The sequence below is a fragment of the Notechis scutatus genome, chromosome 5 (assembly GCF_049901735.1).
Source record: "Notechis scutatus isolate UNSWTSFEM ecotype Mainland chromosome 5, rNotScu1.2, whole genome shotgun sequence".
In the NCBI taxonomy this organism is placed as follows: Eukaryota; Metazoa; Chordata; class Lepidosauria; order Squamata; family Elapidae; genus Notechis; species Notechis scutatus.
The window spans coordinates 9,048,266-9,071,066 of record NC_142013.1 but is presented as its reverse complement, the minus strand read 5'-3'; the positions used below and the strand labels follow the sequence as shown (position 1 = coordinate 9,071,066).

The window sequence follows — 22,801 nt, the reverse complement described above, 5'->3', positions numbered from 1 at the left end:
TGAGAAACACATCAACATCCAAAATCAGAACTGAGGCAATATTTTTGTTGGCTAATTCAATGTTTAGAAAATAGTATTGTTTCTAAGAATTTTCACCCGTCAAGGTTTGATGGAATAGGAAGGGACAGGAAAAAAATGAAAAAGGTTGTTTTGTGGTCTGTGGACATGTTTATTGAAAGGCACTAGGGTAGAAACTAGAGGAGTCCATGAGTTCTAGTCTCACCTTAGGCAAGAGAGCTATCTGGGTAAGTTTAGATTAAATACACTCTCTCAGTCCAACTTATGTTATAGGGTAGTTGTTATGGGGAAAATAGGAGGAGGAGGAAGGAAGTATTAGGTATATTCGCTGACTTGAGGTTATAAAAATAATAAAAGCAGGAAATAAATACCTGAATAAAAGTTGATTCATCTTTTGATATGCAGAAATGTGGTTAAGTCACATTAACAGGCCTCCCACGCTCCCAGGTTGGAATAAATAAATAATTGCTGATCCTCCATTTCTGTAAATAGATAGTCTAGTTGCTAAACAATCAAAAGTTTACCTTCATTCTTGGAAGAAAGAGTCACCCAGGGAATTGAAAAATAAATAAAGAACAACTGGAACAGCCTTCTTTCAAGTTCTCAGGATTTTTACCCGAAAAATTCCCCAGCCAATGTGGCAACAATTGAAAATTCTGGAAATGAGCTCAAATCCTTAAAAATGTTCAGGTTGGGGAAGACTAGTATAGACTTAGTGTTTGTTTAGACTAATAACGCAAGTGGTAATTTAAGTTGTTGTTGTTATTGTTGGTTGTGAAGTTGTGTCTGACCCATCGCAACATTCCTCCAGACCTTCCTGTCCTCTATCATCTTCTGGAGTCCATTTAAGCTCACGCCGACTGCTTCAGTGACTCCATCCAGGCACCTCCTTCTCTGCCGTCCCCTTCTTCTTCTGTGGCCCTCAATCTTTCCCAGCATTAGGCTCTTCTCCAGTGAGTCCTTCCTTCTCATTAGGTGGCCAAAGTCTTTGAGTTTAAGTTGTTATATTAATACAAAACAATGTTTCAAAAAAACTATCGGCTACTTAAGTTGCCTAACAACTTTATCAATTATCTAGTCATCAGTGGGTACATGAATCTATTTTACCTAAAGAAGGATGCTATGAAATCCAAAACATATTATAGGTCATCCTCACTTAACAATGGCTTGTTCAGCAATCATTCACATTTGCAAAAGCACTGAACAAGTGGTAACTATGATAGTTACTCCCAGGAGCCTCTGTGGCGCAGTGGTTAGAGTGCAGTATTGCAAGCTACTTCTGCAGCCAGCTGCCTACAATTTGGCAGTTCAAATCCCACCAGGCTCAAGGTTGACTCAGCCTCCCATCCTTCCGAGGTGGGTAAAATGAGGACCCAAATTTTTGTGGGCAATAGGCTGACTCTGTATACCACTTTATATAAATCTGAATGCTATTGCTATTGCTATTGATCCTCAAAAGTTCTGGTCTTGGTCATGTGATTGTGATTTGTCACTCAACAACCATATCAGATTTCCAATCATTGCAGTGTCTCACAATCGCATGACTCTGATTTGCAACCTTCCCTGCCAGCTTCCCACAAGCAAAGTCAATGGGGAAGCCAGTAGGAAGTCAGAAATCGTGATCGCTTTCCCTTAATGAACCGCACAATCTTTGCTTAACAATGGCAACCAGGGACTGCTGGAATTGCTCTTGCTAAGTGCCATGTACATGTAACATCATGCTTCATAAATTCAGTATCAGAAATTCCACTCCTGTCATTGAGGACTACTTGTATTATAAAAGTTTAGTTCCTTAATAAATATATCATTTTAATGGATTTATGAATTTAGATATTTTATTCAATTAATAGGCATTTAAATATATATGAGATTATGAGTGCAACAATAATGTGAGCAATACTTTCAATATTTTCTAGGTTAAGACAGCCATATTTGAAAAACTCTAAAAGAAACTTTGTTATTAAAAGTCATATCCTTAAGGCTATTTGCTTAACTGTTGTAAATTATCCATGAACAGTTTGTACACAAATATTTAACATGACTCATGAGGGCAGGGTGTGGGACAATTATTTTTAACTTTACACCACTTTGTAAAATTATTCCTGTTGTTTTTTTAATAACACTCTAAACACACAATGCCCTCACAAAATCCAAAGATTATCTTCCTGTCACATCTAAACCAAATTTCTTGTTTTTCATTCAAAGGCTTCCAGCTTCTACACCACCCCTTTGCTGTCCTGTGTGAATGAATACTTTCAAGAATGCAGATTTCTCACACAATCTGTCTATTTTTAAAGAATTCTCTAGCACAGCCCTGTGGTTCTTCTATTCCTACTGAAAGTAAATCTACGCAAGTATATCCTAAACAACCCTACCATACACTTCATTCTAACTTCTTTTCGCTCTTTTCCACCCTGCTGAACACCTCATGTAACTTCCTTACTTTAAGAATGGACTGGACCGGACCGGACCAGACTGGAGCAGACCAAACCAGACCAGGAATAAGGATTAGGATTAGAATTAGAATTAGAATTAGAATTAGAATTAGAATTAGAATTAGAATTGAACTAGGGTGGGATTCTACTGGTTTGGACCGGATCGGGCGAACCCCTTGTTCCCATGTTCAGCTTGATCCGAACCGGTTCGTTCGAAAAATGGCAGTTTTCTTCACAGAGGCTGAAGTTGAAGGTAAGCATGGGCTTGCCTTTTTTAAATGCGGAGCGCGCATTTGGCGTGAAAGTGCACAAAGCATACGCTCACTGAACTGGTTGTTATACCAGTGGTATCCCACCCCTGATTAGAACAAAACAGAATTCTTTATTGACCAAGTATGATTGGATACACAAGGAATTTGTATCTGGTGCAGTGTACATATAAGCAACAATATGATCATAATCATAAAATACAATCATCATAAATCATAAGATTATGCTTCTGGTAGTTCTGTTGTTTTCTATTATTGACTTTTAATGCACGTCACATTATATATATATTTTTCTCCATGAAAAATTTATTATCAACAACTTTAATGATAATTAAATAACCTACTGCTCCCAGAAAACCAATTTGTATTAGATCGGGAGGGCTGGCTGGAAGGCATCAGTTGAAGAAGACTAATACAACATGACAACACTCTTCAGCCCAGAAACTTATCTGTCTTTTCAGCTCCAAAACAAATGTACATTTGGGCTCTAGGTATCAGTTGAGCCAATGAAGGGACTATATCTCATGGAATGAAAAGAGGATTATAAATATATAGATTATAACTATATACGTAACTTTCATGCTTTTGTATACTGCATTACAATAGCATTACTTACCAAATTGGCCATGTAAATTGTAAGCAACCCCCTCCTATAAACCAAAACAAAAAAGACAAGAGTAATTATTATGGCATTCAAAACTCATGTCAAACACAATGCATTCAAGAATTCCGTCATATTTAAAAGGAAATTCTGTTAGTAGACAAAGGCAATGGAAATGCCATCCTGTTCCTTCAGCAGTATTACTATATACCACAGGGGTATTACTATATACCATGGGTGTCAAACTCACCGCATCATGTTGATGTCACATGACGTATCGCGATGGGGTTTTTTTGCCTTCGCAGAGCTGGGGTGGGTGTGGCCTGCATGTGACGCATTCTGCCAGTGGGCCACCAGTCTGACACCCCTGCTATATACAACAAATCTGCTGGTTGATGTGATCAAACTTGCTGTCGTTATTGTTAATCCTTTCTTAAAGAATGCTCAGTAAATAACTCACCCTAACCTGTACAAGCCTTAACCCAAAGCCTAAGAAATTGTGGTGGGATGTAATCTGGAGTCACAGGAGGGAAGGGCTCTTCCCTCGTGGGCATAGAGAGCTGGAATGTCTAGTGGGCAGAAGAGGGCAAGGACGGCTCTTCCCTAGTGATTCATAGAGTGTATCTATGATTATGCAAATGATTGCTTTAGTCCGGCAAGATTCTGCCTGTAGACAAACAACAGTAAAGAAACTGTTCTCGCCTCCTTCTTGCTTCCACCAGTGGGTGCTCCACCACTGTAGGTTTTTATGAAGAGATTGGGCAACCATTTGTCTGTTTTCACATACAGAATGCCCTCAGTTTAATCTGGATAGGGCTGGGAAAATCCCCATTGGAAATATAAAAAGCTGCTGCCAACTTGTGTAAATAAACATGCATGTATAGAACCAGTAATCTCATTTAAGGTAAGGCAGCTTCTTTTGTTCCTGTCTCACCATTTTTTTTTTAAATCTTGATACAGTCGCAAAGTTGTCCAATTCATTAAAGTGCCTTGCCAAATATATCCAACACATTCTTAAGACAGATGCACTCTCACAAAACATTGCAGAATACAGTAAATAGCAGTAACAACAGCATTTAGACTTATATACCGCAAGAAGTACAAGAAGTAAGGCACCCACAAATCCTGTACTACAATTTTGCTCCTTCTGGTTTTGTGAATGCCACATGTCACTGTGTATTGTACTTCTGCTGAAATCTATCCCATACTGTATTTCTGCTAAAGAAAAACACAGTTCACAGCACATCTATTACAAGGACAAATCTTTTGCATTGGCTCCAACTGGAGGCAGCTTATACGGCTATTTTTTTTTTCTTTAACGTGAACTTTAATTGCATAAAACTGTTTGGAACAGGGCTCCTTCAGAAGATAGAATCTAATCTATAAACACAGTCATTTTAAAAGTTAAATATAGAAGTTAACCTGTGCAACTAAATCAAACGCAAAAAAAATTACCCAGAGACCTCAAACCCATAATCAAATCAAGAAATGGCCCATTTATCCTCTGGACAGCTGCCTAAGTGATTGGCTCACAATTCCATATCTGGAACTACGATGGGGTTGGTGGGAGGGAAGTCTGAAATAACAAAGCGTTGCAGTTGATGTTTAGATTATGCTTAATCACTCACACCCAACTATTTCCTTCTTTCAACTGAAGTCTGACGGAGAGACCCCGGTGCAAAAGTTCACATAAAACCAACAAGAACAGCTAAGCTTCAAAATAAGAGGACTAAAAATGCAGACAGGGATAGGGAAATTTCAATCTAAACAATATCCATGTAGGGAGGCTGTAGTGAAAGAACTTGTCGTGAAAACAAATATCTATCACAAGATGTGGTTTACAGATTCCCCACCAGTAAATCCAAGAAACAATTTCAAACAGCTAAAGCAACTTTGCACAATGTTGGCTCCGCACTGTAAGTAGAATACCACACAAAAGACTTATTTAAGGTAGCTTATTCATCTTAGCAATGAAGTAAAATAATGACTCCCTGCAATGTTAAAAAGGGTTATAGAGTTTATCAAAACATGAAATATGGACCAAAATGAGATGAAGTATTGTATTTGAAATGTTAGAAAAACTTGAAAATGACGCATTGTTATAAAGGTAAAGGTAAAGGTTCCCCTCGCACATATGTGCTAGTCGTTTCCGGCTTTAGTGGGTGGTGCTCATTTCCATTACAAAGCCAAAGAGCCAGCGCTGTCCGAAGACGTCTCCGTGGTCATGTGGCCGGCATGACTAAACGCCGAAGGTGCATGGAACGCTGTTACCTTCCCACCAAAGTGGTCCCTATTTTTCTACATGCATTTTTTTACATGCTTTCAAACTGCTAGGTTGGCAGAAGCTGGGACAAGTAACAGGAGCTCACTCTGTTACGTGGCGCTAGGGATTCAAACCACCGAACTGCCAACCTTTCTGATCGACAAGCTCAGCGTCTTAGCCACTGAGCCATCACATCCCTTGCATTGTTACATAAGCATATAATTACATTTATTAGAGTCCTATTAGCATTGTATATGAATTTTCATTTAAAGATAATGTGATGATCCAGGGCATGGCACAAAGGTAACACAATCAAATAATCAATAAGAGTCCTTTATTATCTCCAACTTTGTCCCCAATGTCCAGATTACCTTCTGGCTGAAGAAAAACTCTCCCAGAAACAGCCTTTGACTGCAGAAAATTCAGTCTGAAACAGGGTAAACACAAACTGTAACTTAAAGTCCAAACAAACCAAATTGAAGCAATCAGTTTGGCAAAGCAGGAGCAGGAATTTCAGACTTGAAAGCACGGCAAAACTCACACAGTTGGGAAGATGCCAGGAACACAGATAAGCCACGATGATACAAGATAAAGTCACGTTTGCTCCCAACAGCCAGCCGCAAGTACCTTGCCTTTATTATAAACTGTGTTCCCACCTGCAGCTAATGAAGGTAATCAGAGCCCTTTCCTCCCCCATAAGCCGCACGCAACCCACGTTGCTCCCTTCTCCATTCCTCCTTACATGCCCTGGGATGAAGGGTGGGGAGCTAGGTCTTCCTCTGAATTCCCTCTCCCTTGCTCTACCTCTTCCCTGCTCTGCCCAGCCAGACTTTGCCCTTCCCCAGCTTCCTCCACAGCCAATGGAGCCACATTCCCACTCCCTGTCAGCTGTTCGGCTTCCTCCTCAGATTCAGACTCCGACAGGGGCATGACAGATAACTTGACCTGTCTGATATTGTTAGTGTGCCCATTATTTTGCACAAATCAAACTTCATTGTGGGTAACGTTTACAAAATCTCTAATTGATAGACGTATGTCTCACAAAGGCGGCTACCACTCCAGGGCAAATTATGCATTGTAAAAGATAGTTTGGAGGTGGGAGATACTTCCAATGTAATCTATTGGATCCCTTGCATGGATTGCCCCTGTGATTATGTAGGGAAAATGGGGACGAAGCTAACCACCAGATTGCAAGAACACAAGCGAGCAGTCAGATGAGGAGACCCGAATTCACGGGTAGCCTCACATTGCAATGAACAAGGATGCACATTTAATTTCGCAGCTACTAAGATTTTCAGCAGAGCAGGTACAAAGATAGCCAGGGAAATGATTGAAGCCTGGCCCCTTATCAGTCAACAGGAGTGCTGAATTACCACTAGCCTATCAAATTCTTAGGAGCCGAGGGCTTGGCAGCCTAAGGTAATGACAGCCAATCGCCAGCCATCAACACACCAATCAGCCAATAGGAAGTCATCACATAAACATGACATCACATAAACACGAGCCCAAAGCACGTGTTCCAGTAGAGAGAAGTTCTCCATCATGAGTCCAAAAGCTCGGAAGGGTACATCTCTAGTCCCGGTGACCGATGCAAATTCAATCTCCCATCAGTTGTATAACTGTCTCTCATGGTCTCCTCTGTTAACCGTAATATATTTGTTACCTAGCAAGTATATACCTACAGTGCGTATTATTATTTATAATTTATCTTGCCCTAATTGACCCCACATCATTAGCAATGTATTTGTGTCTGATTTTGTTACCATTTTCTCTCTTTATCCTTTTTCTTTCTGATGTGGCATCAAGGTTGCATGCCTTACTTCACAAATTCCACAATAAACATTGCATGACCATGCTGCTGTTTCTCTGAAAGTCCTCTTTCTTCATAAACTACAGGCTTGCCTCATTTTATGCAAATTTATGTAATCTGAATTTGGTATTATGCGATTAATGACTTTTGTCCAAGAACTGGCCACTCTGCAGTGTTCCTTCCCTGCTGCGGTTTTAATTTAGACTGAATTAGTTTTTAGCCTTTAATTAAATAAATTAAATTAGTCTTTTTTCCTTTTGTCTCTCTACTGGTTCCTGGAGCACAAAATATTTGATTTGATACTGCTTTATTGGGGGGAAAGAATTGCTATAATGCAACTTGCAACACAGGACTGGAAATACACCAAGACATCTCACCTAAATACATCCCAATAGATGCATCCATATTTAAGTGAAAGTGTACAAAACTGATGAACAAAGACGAAAGGGTATTTGAGGAAGGTTACAAACAGGCAATAATAAGCCTGACCTGTGAAAACAACCGACTTTCTCTCCTTTCTCTCTTTGCAACAACACGGGAAGAATTTGGTATATTTTGAAGATGAGAAAAGAAACTCCTACATCTTTGGTATATGAACAATCATTTAAAAATCCCCAGGACCTTTATGAAAACTGCTTCAATGGTCAAAGGCTTGACCATCTTCTAGGCAGTGAGTGGGAGCATTTCAAAGAAAAAACAAATTGACTGAAAGCTCCCCACCTGTATTTTTCAGTAATATGCAGGCATTTATCCTTTGTTCTTCTACACTGATAACACACCAACGGTGATCATTTCAAACATTTAAAACATGAAAGTGAATTTCATTCAAATGAAACACACACAGAGAGAGAGAAAGAGAGAGAGAGAGGAGGGAGGAGAGAGAGAGAAGAGAGAGGAGAGAGAGAGGGAGGGAGGGAGGGAGGGAGGGAGGGAGGGAGGGAGAGAGAGAGAGAGAGAGAGAGAGAGAGAGAGAGAGAGAGAGAGAGAGATTAACGGAGTTGGAAGGGACCTTATAGGCCAATCCCCTGCCCAAGCAGACCCTACACACCATTTCTGACAGATGGCAGTCCAGTCTCTTCTTGAAAGCTTCCAGGTGGGTATATGAGGGAGGGAGGGAAGGGGAGAGAGAGAGAGAATGTAGTATGTATGTGTGTGTATAGATAAAGAGAGAGGAGGGAGGCAGGGAGGGAGGGAGGGAAGAGAGAAAGAGAGGGAGAGGGAGAGGGAGAGACAGAGAGAGAATTTCCATTCTGACGTTTGCTTTGGTGCCAAGAACACAATATGGTATTCTCATCTCCAGAGCCATACCATTCCATCCTAGCTTTAATGGTAGCTATAATCCACAAGGCACCAAACATCCTTTGCTATTACAAAGCCAAGAGCTGCGTACAATTTTGTTCACTGTGAGAAACACCATGTTTAATTGTCTCAATAAATTATGAAAAATGTGTTTGTGTTTTGGAACATTTGTTCTCCTTCCTGAAGAAAGATAAGAAACTAAAACAAAAGTTTAATTTCCTGGTCATCAAGAGGTCACCAGGCACTAATTAAAAAATAATATTTTTATTTAAAGTAAAACTAAGATTCCCACTGTGGGAATATTGATGTCTTATATTATGTTAGAGAGAGAGAGAGAGAGAGAAAGAGAAAGATCTTCCTTCACCACCAAGTATGTTTTTATCAATGGCAACTATTAATTGGTTATTTAGTATAGAGTGCTCAACCATAGCTCACCAGACAGACAAATTACAAAAAAAAAGGCTGTTCCTGGATCAAAATGATGTGTACTTACATTTTGTATGTCTGAAATGAGAAATAACATATTGAATTTTCTTTGGGGAGGCCGTAGTGCAAAGGAAGGCCCCATCATTGAATGAATTACATTCTGGATCAGAGGACGGGGTGGGGGAATCCAAAACAAATTTAAGACACAGGCAACGTGTGAACTCTTGCAATTCCATGGCTCGATTTATTTTCTGATTCTGTCCACAACCACGCCTGAATCTGCTCACAGTGCATGTATGAATCAAAAAACTTTTTTAGTAGCAACCGTGTATCTTAAGACAGCTAAGAAATCACGAATGAGGTACAACTTATTTAAAATAAATAAAATCATTTTGGGACTTTTGCTTTGGGGGGGGGGGGATAGATTCAAGATAAAAGAAAAGAGCTGGACATGCAACAACTCCAGTTCCTAAAATTGCACGTTTTTTTATAACGACTGAACAGCAAACAGCAGCAGTTGACTCCTGAGGCAGCATGTTTCGTAGTAGAATGGAGGGAACATCTGGGTCTAGGACAATTGACCCCAAACGCTTAACCCAGATAGAAATAGAAACCTAAGCCTTTCTGGCTTAGCTACTGGGGACATAGCATGCTTCATGCCAGAGACCCCCATCCACTTCGCGCACACCGACCCGCCGTGGAAACACCTGACGCTCAAGGCCGCTGCCCCTCCCACCTGGCACCCTCTGCATGCTCTACGGGCAGTGAGAAAGCAGAGGTCCACTCTTGGCAACGCGGATGGGCTGCTGGGTCATACGGCTAACTGACCCATGTGGCAAAAGAGGCAGGACAATTTGTCCCCTGATAAATTGCCCGGGGTGAGGCAGTAGGGGAAGAGCAAACTGGAGGAGTGGCAGGGAGGGAGGGACGGCCGCGGTGGGTCAGCTGTGATGGTGAAGCAGACGCAGCCAGGTAGCTGCAGTCAAATGTTCCATTCTGGGATCAGCCCTACTTTCCCTTCTTTCCTCTTCATCTCTCTCCTGAGTTCATCCTCCTCCTTTCCTTTTCTACTGTAAACGTTTTGAAATGTTCTCTCATTTCAAACTTGCAAAAGTTAAGTACCTGTCATTTTGGCAAAGGAATGTGGTTTTTGTAGTTTATCTGATGAGCTGCTGATTAATACTCTGCACTAAACATCCAAACAGATGCCATGGATAAGAACATACTTGCTGGCGAAGGAAGGTACAGATAGAGGTACGTCTCAACCTTTGACCATAATGGAGCTTTCCCATTATAGACGCAAATCGTGATGGTCATTAAGTGACTGTATGGGTGGCGAAGCAAAGCATGGGGTGCCTCAGGGATGAGGGAGGCCCTGGGAGGCCCAGCACCAGGCACAGGTCCACCTGCCCCAAGTTTCCCCACCTGAGCCACTCTGTGTTCCGCTTTACGTCGCCAGGCTTTGGGCCTGCTTTGACCCACCCCACTGAGCCATTACTTTGAAACCGGGCCATGCGTAGCTTGTCTGTCATAACTTCACTAAGCAACTGGTCTTAACTTGAGGACAACCTTTATAGGAGTTAGTGTAAGGCATGGACACAATGATTCACGTTTAGGAGATGACAACTTCAAGGCAGGATGCAAGCAACTTAAGGAAACAGGACAGACTCCTCCAGTGGAAGTAAAGACTTGCATCTTTCAGGGGGGAAATCATAATATGATTCATAGTACGAAAAGTAGGGAATGCATTTTACAAATTTAAAGAAATCCATGATGAAACAACCCAGGAATTATTAAAATCTCCAGAGAACAAGAAAGAACCAGTCAGTGAAACGTAACTATATCAAGGTGCCACAAACATATAAATTATACAATAACATTTTGCCAAAGTGCAACTTATGTTGAAACTGTCAAATCTGCACAAGCCAGTGTAACTTCGTAGTACCTAAATGACAGTATGTAAGTATTGACATCTCCTAAATATGCTGGGTACCAAAAACATTCTGATATTTGATCAATTAATGAAGTGGTTTTCTCCACCACTTGGATATCCAGATTCAGAACTTACATTGTTAAAATTCCAGAATAGGTAACTTGGTTTTTAACATAAATATCCACATCTTTATTAATTTTAGCATTTAAAGGAACTCCTCTACTTTATATAGCATGAAAGTTAAAGCCACAGATTGGGAAGGGAGGCCCATGAGCCTTTGAGAAAGCTGATAAGTATGAAGATAGCAAAGACGTTTTCTAAATGCCTTGAAAATATTAAACCCAGAACACAGGCACTGCATTGTGAATAGAAAGAGGTTTTTTTAAAGATTTTCCTATCCCACCTTTATTATTTTTATAAAGAACTCAAAACAGCAAACATACTCCTCCCTCCTCCTGTTTTCCCCACAACAACAAACCTGTCAGATGAGTTGGGCTGAGAGAGAGTCATCCAGTTGGCTTTCGTGGCTAAGACAGGACCAGAACTCACCTGTCTCCTGATGACTGGCTTAAAATTACCCACCTGGCTTTCATACTAAGACAGGACTAGAATTCACAATCTCCTGGTTTCTAGCTTGGTGCATTAACACTAGAGAAAACTGGCTTTTGAATTAAAAAGTGTTAGACATAGCCTGAGGAATATTTTTGTGGCAAAATCATAGAACTTCAATTCAGAATTTGCTTGCTCTGTAGTAATGCACTAGGTACCACTATGTTAACAGGCACAAAGTAAATACTTAATTCTATCTAGAGGACACTTGAAGGGAGACAAGAGAAAACACACACACACCCCTTTTCAAAACCACTTCTAAACTTTATTTTCATTAGCTGAGATTAGATTTCTTTCCCAGTGGTGTGATTAAACAAAGAAAGACTTACAGAGCTGGTCTCACTAGTCAAATAATAAAACAATCAGCTTCTAAAGAGAGACCTAAATCTCTTGTACATAGTGTGCCAGAATTGTTACACTGCTTTTTTTTTTTCACATATAACTTTACTGAATTTCAAAAAAAAAAACCAACAAAATAAATGAGCAAGAAGAAGAAAAAATAAAAAAGGAAAAGTTGGGAAAAAGATAAAAGTGCAAAAGAAAAGAGAAAGTAAAGAGAATAAAAATGTCTTCCAAGTTCCTTTGGTACAGATATAGATAAAACATCAAACATCAAACTCTGGAGTACACAGTAGTCTACGTTTTTTTTCTATAATCCCACATAATTCTAATCATCAAATCCCAAAATCAAATTTTCATTTCTTTCAGTTTCTCCAAAAAGTACAAAAGTGTTTTCCATGTAGAAATAAAATTGAGGGAAGTCTTTTCTTTAATCAAAACAGTCAAATTTGCTCTCTCTCCACTATCCATTCTTACGCTGTAGGTATTTGTAAGTCTTTCTACCTTTGTTTATAAAGAAGACTCCTCACTATTATCATATAAAAACAAAGCTCTGTATGATCTTTCAATCTGTTTGCCTACTAACCCCAAAAGAAAAATATCTGGCTTCACTATTTTCTAAATTCGTTTGGCTTATTAAATAGGCTTAGAGCCTTAGACTCAAGGATAAAAGAAATTCATGAGCAATGAAAACTAGAAGCGAAATTAGTTTACCTGTTGGATCTAGGTGCCATTTCACCTATGTAACTTTACATTGTAAAATAATTTTATAGTCGTGTGAATTGTCAGATAAACAAAACAGGTACCGATATTTTCACTATGCCTCGTACAATGCTTAAAGTGCCAGAAAACAAAGGGTACGTTTGCCTTCTTGTGGTCTTCACAATATGAATTCAGACTCTGTGGCCTAACCTGAATTATCTTCAAAATTGGTTTATAGGAGGAATGGAATAAAACACTGCCTATTCCCTTCCCCAAATTATTGGATCCCCCGATTCTGTCTCAATCACACAAACAACTCTAGTAAGTCTAATCACTGGCTACTTAGCACAGAACTACTGAAATCTGGTCACGTTCTCTAGGGTGACCAAAGCTACTTCTCAAGATGGAATTGTTAAATTCTCAGCAACAAAATGTGAAGTGATCTGATTATACCATTATTGAAAATAATATTCCTTGGGGTCACTGTGTGGAGCAAGCCTCAAACCTACTCCACAAAATTGCATGTTGCGTAGTTTATTTGCTACTTCTGCCTGGACATGGATAAGTACATCAGACCCAGAGTTCTTACAAATTACAGATCGGTGCATACCCCACTCTGCTGTGTTTCCAAAAGTGGCTTAAATACAATTACGACTAGAATTTTCTCAGAGTAAAGGATAAGTCCCACGGAACAACTCTGAAACTTACTTTTACAAAAATGTACATAAAATACACATAGGAGAAGGTAGTTACTTTGATTACTTTAACAAAAATATGCAACTTGTTACGATTTGCTCTTTATCTGCAAGTGCACATGGCATAACTGATCAATTCACAGCTTTTGCAACAGTGATACTCCTGGCTGTTTCACCAACAGATATACAGAAGGACATACAGAGTTGAAGGTACATAGTCCATGCTGTTTTTCTTTGAAGTTTCAGTAGGATATTGCAAAACGGGAAATGATCAAGAAATCCTTTATCCTTGTCCTATATCTCATCACAAAAATGCAAAGATATTTCATCTGAGATCAATTGTTTTTAAAATCCAATATTCTTTGCTCCTACGTAATCGCTACGCTAGCTCCCTGTGACCCACACTTTTAGAGGAAGTCCATCCTCACTTCTCCAGGCAAATTTTCCATAAAAATTACTCTCTAGAACAGCCTTCCTCCATCCAATGTTTCCAGATTTAATGGAACTCAGCTACCATGTTCCTTGGGCAATCATGAACTTCTGAACGGGGTGATGAGCATTTTGGATGATGGGGTTCTGAGATCAAATCAGCCGGCAGTATGCTAGAAAGGCTATCCTTTATAGTTAATAAATTACAGCCGAACGTGCCTAGATGGTTTTCCTATTAGACAAACAGACTCCCTCCTGCTCAAGAGTGGAGCAGATAAGAGCTTTATTAAGCAACAGTTCAAATGTCCATATTGAAAGGACAGAGGGATGGGATATTTACAGAGCCTTAACAAAATACCCTCCTTAGGTGGTGCAGTCATTGATATCCCGTGGGACAAAGTTAAAACTTATATGTCAACATAAGAACGCTTTAAAACCCAGGGCTAAAATCCCAAAAACTTTCTACTGATCAAAATTTGTTCATGATGCAAATGCATGAGGCTGCCAAGCTGGATTCACTCAATAATATCTCTTATATTTAGCAATGTCTCTTATTTTCCTGCAAAGAACTCCGAAATGGTGGAAGGGGAAAACAATTCAAAAATTACGCATCTAATTTAGACTATTGCCCGGGAAGAAAATATATTTCAGACTATTTTTATAATTGATACCAATCAAGTGGATGTTTCTATTATGAGCCGTGGTGGTGCAGTGCTAAGAGTGCAGTACTGCAGTCTACTTCTGCTGACTGCCAGCTGCCTACAATTTGGCAGATTGAGTCACACCAGGCTCAAGGTTGACTCAGCCTTTTTTTTGAGGTCGGTAAAATGAGGACTGATTGTTGGGGGTAAAAGGCTGACTCTGTAACCTGCTCAGAGAGGGCTGTAAAGCACTGTGGAATGGTATATAAGTCTAAGTGCTATTGCTATTGAGAAAAGTTTGCCACAAACCTCTCTACCTTTTCACCTTTCTCTGTGGTTGCCACCAGAATTCATAAGGCAGAAAAAAGCTTTATTCCTTCCCATAGGAAAGACATGAAGTCATGTCCTTCAGAAAAGCATTATAAATACTCTGAAATAATACTGTAAAACAAAAAAAGAGTATGAAAATTTGCTGCCAAGCTCCACTTTCTGCTTAAGAACTTAGGTGTTGTTTTTTTCACAAGTTTTTTTTTCCTGTTTTAGACGTGCAACATAACAATGTTCAAATTGTCCTTGGCACAAATGCCGAAAACCACACAAATTCTACTTACAGAATGAAACAATAATGCTCGAGAGAGTGACATCACCTTAAGTAGTTGACTTACAGACCGCTAGCAATCCATGACTTTACCTTGAAAGCTGTCACAGGATAATATTAATTTAGAGTTCAATCATTTGAAGCAGAAGAAAAGAGAAGGGGTATCTTTTTTTCAGGAATTAATTTACACAGGTAATAGCGTTCATCTTTCAGAAACTCTAAAAGGTTTTTTTTTTTAAAGGATGGATGATTTAAATCTTCAAAGATTAACCCTGAAGACTTATTGGACCTTTTAATAAAATACTTTAGCGGATCCCCACAGCTGAAAGGAGGGACTCAAAATCAAAATATTTCACGTTTCAACTGGACCTGAAATATTATCTGAAAATCTCTGCAAAACCTGAACAAAAAAATGAAGGAAAGGGGGTGATGTCGCTAGGTATGTGCTGTGTCCTAAACTAGAATCCAACCTGCAAGGGATCTATTTTTGATGCCTTTCTTGCAAGAGCTGTTAATGCCAGAGAAAAAGTGCAAAGCAACTTCAACTATAAAGAGTACAAATTCAAGCTCTGTTGGCTGCATTAAGCTTGCACTTGATGCTTGCACACTTGGAATGTGAAGTATCCCTTTGGAGAGAGAGTCTCCATTCAGCTGCTCACGCCAAAGAGAGAAAAGGGATGATTAAACTTGGGGCTTTAATATTTCTGTTGTGAGGGGAGGCACAGCAAGGGCGCAAGAAGTCAGATCAGGCAGGCGTTCAATCCAAGAAGGGGTGGCAAACTATGCCGATTTTATGAACTCTGGACTTCTACTCCCAGAATTCCTGAGCCAGGAAGGTTGGATCAGGAATTTGGGGAGTTGAAGTCCACAGGTCGTGAAGTTGCCATACCTGCCCACCTTGATTTAGCAGGTAGGAAATTCGCTTTGTTTCTAACTACAGTACCGCTGGTCCTTGGCTTACAACAGTTTGTTTAGTGACCGTTCAAAGTTACAATGTTACGGAAAAAAGGGGGCTTGTGATCGTTTTTCACACATACGAATGTTGTCTCCATAGTCACGTGATCCAAATCAAAATGCCTGGCTCATATTTATGACGGTGGCGGTGTCCCAGGGTCACATGATCGCCTTTTGCGAATCTTCTGACAAGCAACAGCAATGGGGAAGACAGACTGACTTAACAATCTGCATTACCAACTGAATATCTGCAGGGATTCACTTAACAACCGTGGCAAGAAAATGGGGCAAAATTCACTTAACAAATGTCTCGCTTAGCAATGTAAAATTTGGGCTCAACTGTGGTCGTAAATAGAGGACGATCTGTATATAAATGCCTGAACCACTGCAACCTAACCGAGGGGAAGCTTCTGAATCGGCTTCTTCTTCAATCAGAGGAAAGACACCTACCTAAACTGGTTCACGGAAAATGCAACCACTCCCAATCTTCGCTGTCTTACGTTATACAAAACTCCAACAATGGAACGTCACGTAGAGGAAATGCATTATACTTAAAGAGATCAAGGTAGATAAGAAAGTACCTTTTGTTTTAAAATTTAAAAAAAAAAGATAAGAAAGCACTTTAAGTCTTGCATTTGTTAGGGAATGCTGTGAAGTTTTTAAATCACTTATTCTCTGCTACTGCCTAAATACACTTGTTCAGAAAACATTCGATGTCAGGACAGTCCTGAGCAAAGAGACTTACGGTCTTTCCTCGTAGTTGCAGTTATAGCAGCAACCATATGGTTCAACTCAGGTGCTTGGCAAGAGGCTCATAATTACAATTGTTACAGAATGCCATGGTCACGGGGTAGTAATTGCAATAGCACTTAAGACTTATACACCACTTCACAATGCTTTTTACAGCCCTCTCTAAGAGTTTACAGAGTCAACCTATCGCCCCCAACCATCTGGGTCCTTGTTTTTACCTACCTCGGAAGGATGGGAGACTAAGTCCACCTTAAACTGATCGGGATTGAACTGCTGGCATTCGGCAGAATGAGCCTGCAATCATTCTAAGCCCTGTGCTGCCACGGCTCTTGATAATCCCCATTTGCAACCTTCACTATCAGCTTCTGACAAGCAAAGTCAATGGGAAAGCCAGCGGGAGGGTGTAAACCGTGATCATGTGACCACAGGATGCTGTGGCCACGTGGGATTTGCCTAACTTTTGATCATGGGACGATGGGGGTGCTGCAATGGTTATAAGTCACTTTTTTTCAATGCCACTGTAACTTTGAATGGTCACTAAATGAACGCTTGAAAGTCGAGGTCTACATGAATACTTATTTCTGATTTTAAAAAGAAAGAGGTTAGTTTCCTGAATGAATCCGATCTTTTGGTTAGGAAGTCTAAATATTAAATACTTCGCATCTATGTGACAAAAAGCATCTTATTTACACCAAAGGCTGTAATCACTTTCCTTTGAAAAAAAAATTGTTTAGCAAAAATGGCAAGATTCCGTTTGAGGGATGTCCTTGCTGACTTAAAAAAAACCCAAATTTCCAAAAGAGAAAAGGGATTATTTGAGTTCCACAGAAGCTAGCTAGCCTGTAGAGTTCTCAATTGGTCTCTCATTTACAATGTAATTAAAATAAAATCTAAGGGTGCTGCTGCATAATTTTATAATCAAAATCATTCATCTCCTTCATGCTGATGTATCAGGAACCCAAATTATAGTGGGACAGAGAAGGGAGGGAGGGAGAGAGAGAGAGAGAGAATAGCAACAAACATGAAGGTGAAAAGACTCCGAGTTCAGAAGTGGTGGGTGCTCTAACACTGGAGGCTTTCAAAAAGATACTTGCAACTTGTCTGGAATGGTATAAAGCAGAGCTCCAAAAGCTTTCTGGGTTGGCAGCTCGAAGCGGGGGAAGGGGCAGATGCCTTTAGGTGCGCATGCGCCTGAGCAAACTGGGCTATGAATGTACGGAGCTGCAAGTGTGAGAGGCAAATGGGGCAGTGAGCATGCGTGCAATGTTCACCCTGCAACGCTCGCAACAAAGGTAGTACCCTTGCAACGCTCGTGATGTTAGCAGGAGAGGGGATATGCACAGGCGCATACACATGTGTGCTGGCCAGCCACTCACATGGCCCGGCAGCCAAGACGCCATGGCTCAGTATAGTGGGCTGCGGCCCACAGGGTGGGGACCCCAGGTTTAGAATCTCCTCCTTGAGCAGAGGATTGGATGATAAGACCTCCAAGGTCCTGTCCAACTCTGGCCCCAGTCAAGCAATCATAGCATATTTTCCAGAACTCGGATAGGAGCTCCAAAACTTCTCTCAATTCTCACTTTGGGATATAACCCATCTGGGATTTGCCTTCCAAAATAAGACTGGGAAAGCACCGAGGGGTCGAGACAAGTCCCTGCAGTTCCTTTTGAGGGAAAGGGAGGGCTCGGATTTGCTTTGTCCTCAGGTGATGAGGCAGTTGATTGCCAACAATTTACAAGTTGCAGCAAATTTGGTTAAGCTCTCCTCCTGCTCGCAGACATGTATTTCAAGCGATAGATGATAACAGACCCGCAGAGCAAGAACAAACCGCACCCACACAAAGAGGAGGGGGGGAAGATAGCCCACCCGTTTTCCCCCTTTCAATTCTTGGCGATCTCTATATGCCAAGCTTCGTGCCAGGGCCGTTTCCTTTCAAGGAACCTCAGAGCACTTTGTGAATACTGCACCTGTTCTCAGCTAATCCCTTTTGCCCTCTCTTGTGACGCCTTCGGTTGTAAAGAGCGGCTAGAGATGAGAACAACATGAACCCGGCAGGAGGGAAAAAGCAACAGGGCTTCGTTCCAAAGAATGTCTTCAGGAGAAGCAGGTGATTGGAGAAGGGTGGGTGTGGCTGGCCTCAGTTATGCGGTGAGAACAAATGGAGCAACGGGATAGAGAGATGAGAAGGGTGAGGTTCATGATTTCTGGACAGGTGAAATGTATAGCCGAGAAACACCAATGCATCACATCAAAAAGGCAAGAAGTATGGTCCTACAGCCATGGAAATGCATTTTAGGCCACGGTTCTTAAAGGAAATTATCTGGAGAGATAAGAGTAAGGATATGATCTTTTGATCATATATCCCTTCCCACTCTAGGAATGTGACTATCTTCCTAAACGCTCTCCCTCCTCTAACACATTTAAACCTGAATTGGCCAACCATAGAACCACAATCTCTCCTAACGTTATTTTCCAGCAATACCATCTTGACATATTTATAGCATATCTTCGGAGTGTATCTTTGTACACTGGAAAAGAATTTGAAATATTATGAAAGAATCATTAAAAATGGTATAAGCAGAAACTAATAAAGATAAGCACCGAGGCTCAAACTGAGCAAAACAAGGCCAAGGATATATATGCCATAAAGCACTTGAGGCAAGTTTCTTTAGTTCAGTATTGTATTTCTTATAGCCATAAACCAAATGAACTTCTGAGACGTCGACAAACAGGACATGATGGTAACTGCCTATGGTTAATCCTAGTATCTGATATTCACAGTCATGTGGTCTCTGATCCTGCAGTAATATCTATTTATTAATTGTAACATTGATATGAATAAGTTAAAATAAAATTGATTGGAATAAGTCCTACCTAGAACAAGAAGAGAAGCCAATAATCTTCTTAATAAAGTTAGACAATTGATGGTTTTAGAATTTTACAATCAAGTAAACGTTTGGGGTCCTGGTGCTTCTCCAACCTTGCTTGTTTTCTGCAGACATTTCATTACCAACTAGGTAACTTCATCAGTGCTAGTAAGGAGTGCTAGTAAGAAGTGGGAGCAAACCCCACTCCTTACTAGCACTGATGATGTTACCTAGTTTGGGTAATGAAATGTCTGCAAGAAAACAAGCAAGCTTGCAAAGCACCAAGGACCCCTCACGTCAACCCAAATATACACTTTCATGGGAACTGTAAAAATGAGTGTGATGATTCTGAATTATTTTAAGTGCTGTTTTATCTGTTCACTGATTGCTACAATTGAATCACACCCCAATGGCAGATATATTACATAAACACAGAAGGAAACCAGGCTTCCAAAGAACACGGTGGCTGGACACCATCAAAGCTGGTACCAGCCAGAGCATAGAACAACTATGGGAAGCAGTGCAAGATCGGAAGTTATGGAGAGACCGGGCCCACAGAATCGCCAAGAGTCAGAAAACAACTGAATGGATAACATCATAATCCTAATTATATAAACAAACAATTCTATTTGTTTGTAAAGGATGTAAAAAAAAAAAACCACATACCTGCTCTTCCTTTCAATAAGAATAGCCATGTAGGACGCTGGTAAAGCAGCACCAAAACCAGGAGTCCAAAAATAGAATTTTCCCAGTATTCGCCTAAAACAATTAAAGGCAGGATTTGTTACATGCTATGTGACAGGGAAGAAGAGGTCATACTTTCTTAAATAAATAAATATTCGCAGGTGGCAATACTTTGGATCAAGGGTTCCCATGAGCAGAACGATACTCAGCAGATGCTCCTACTAAAGAAGGAAGGGGACATGATTTTCAATTCCTCCTTTGCCTGACCAGTCACTTGTGTCTCCCAAAACTGTCTGCAGAGGATTAGGTTAGGAAACAAGGTGGGAGGCTGTAGTGGGAAAGTACTAAGTATGCTTTCTTCCTCCTCTTTGGTCCATCAGGAGTGCTCTCTGCAACACTTCAAAGAACCTCATACCATTCATAGTTCTAACACCTCCAGGAGGAACCTCAATTTTGCTGTCTTATATTTCAAAGGTTTACCTTAATACAAAGGAACATGTGCATTTGCGTAGTGCAGGGGTCGGCAACCCGCGGCTCTGGAGCCGCATTTGGCTCTTTCGTCCCTCTGCTGAGGCTCTCTGTCGCCGGTTGGTGCCACAATTTTGAGAAGAGCTTCCAATTTGGGGGGAAGCATGGCACAGCAGGAGGAGACTCTATGGCAATGATGGTGCCCAAAGCGTGCATGCATCCCCAAAATGCAATACGCATACGTTCCCCATGCATGTGCCCCACTTCCCCATGCATGCGGGTGCATCCCCCACACATGCTCATGTGTCCCCCTGCTTGCGCCCCATTGCCATGCATGCGCACACGTCCCCCCTGCATGCATCCCACCCTTCAGAGACCCGAAGGCCAGCTGACCAGCTGGAGGCATGTGCCCACATGTGCGGCAGAGCTGAGCTGGGGCGACGACTCGCATGCCCACAAAGAGGGCTCTGCGTGCCACATCTGGCACGCATGCCATAGGTTCGCCATCACGGCTCTATGGCAAGGGGCAGGTTTTCCAGTCGGCTGCACAATTGATACGGCTTTCCACTAGGACAGGTAGAGGAAAAAGGACGCCAAGCTAGGAGGACACTCTATGGTGGGGGAACCGGACTTATGCTCCAGAATTGAACAGGGGACTTCCGGTTAGGACCTTTGTGGCTCTCTGAGTGTTTAAGGTTGCCGAGCCCTGGCTTAGTGATAGGTCTTATTTATTACCACAGGAAAAAACTCTAAGCTGACCAAACGTTTACATTTGCATTCAACGAAATTACTATTTGTTAAAATGTAGGTACCCCCTTCCAGGGTGACATTTCCCAAACAGGGAACAATCAATATAAAGAACTGTACATAAAAATGCAGCAAATATTCTGTAAAAATAAGAAAATTGCTATAATCCTTTTTACAGGGCAGTAAGTAAGTACAGGTTGTTCTCGACTTACAACGGTCCTTTTAGTGACTGTTCGAAGTTACAACATCACTGAAAAAAGTGACACATGACCATTTTTCACACTTAACGACAATTATAACATCCCCATGGTCATGTGATCAAAATTCAGATGCTTGGCTACCGGCTCATATTTATGATGGTTGCAGGATCATGTGATCACCTCTTCTCACAACCAAAGTCAATGGGGAAGCCAGATTCACCTAACAACCATGTCACTGACTTAATAACTGCAGGGATTCATGTAATAATTGAGGCAAGAAAGGTCGTAAAATGGGGCAGAATTCACATAACAAATAGAAATGTTGGACTCAATTGTGGTTGTAAGCTGAGGACTGCCTGGAGTAAAGACCTGGGTGTGATGGAAGATGAAGACAGGTTACTTCACCATCCACTGATTTAGTCCAAAAGATGTATCATGAAATCACCTTAAAATGCAGAAAAACATAATGTAAAGACTTCCATTTGCTGTAAGGAAGGATGTTGATTGCAGAATTTCAGGAAGCAGCTTGTTCAAATAATAATCAAGTTTTCGTTTCCGGAGAATTGCAGCAATCTGAAAGAGACAAGTGCACCAGTTCAAACTATTTGTTTAAATGTTACATGTTTACCCTTTCAAATCCTATTTACAAACAAGAAAAACCTACATCAATAAAAACAGTAAATGACACTGAGATAAAACCTGTCTCAAGATTAACACTGATTCTGTTAATTTGCCCCACTAGGTATGAAATTAGGGGTTATTTCATACCTGAGACATACTCCCCACACACTTTTAAAATATTGAACTGAATTCTTTAATTGAATTGAATTGAATTCTTTATTTTCATTGTACGTATATTCACAGTATACACATACAACGAAATTCACATAATAGCCAGAGACCAGACCCAACACGCACGCACACATGACAATCCCCAAACACACACCCCATCCACCAAAATCCCCCGCCCCCTAAAAACACACAAGCATCCACACAACAGACCAAGTAATACTGTCCAACAGCTCACTGATGGTGGTCCTTAAGTTCTTTGTTAAGTGCAATTA

General features: G+C 40.8%; 1 protein-coding gene across 1 annotated transcript in view; it reads right to left on the bottom strand.

The window, feature by feature from the left end:
* The window catches only part of TMEM135 (transmembrane protein 135), a gene marked incomplete at its 5' end in the record, with an annotated part of 152,631 nt that overhangs the window by 111,158 nt on the left and 18,672 nt on the right, over positions 1–22,801 (bottom strand). The window contains 3 exons of the mRNA XM_087966114.1: positions 3,339–3,372; positions 20,305–20,397; positions 22,183–22,310. Of these exons, the coding sequence (XP_087822240.1) occupies positions 3,339–3,372; positions 20,305–20,397; positions 22,183–22,310 (255 nt within the window). The remainder of the gene's footprint in view (positions 1–3,338; positions 3,373–20,304; positions 20,398–22,182; positions 22,311–22,801) is intronic.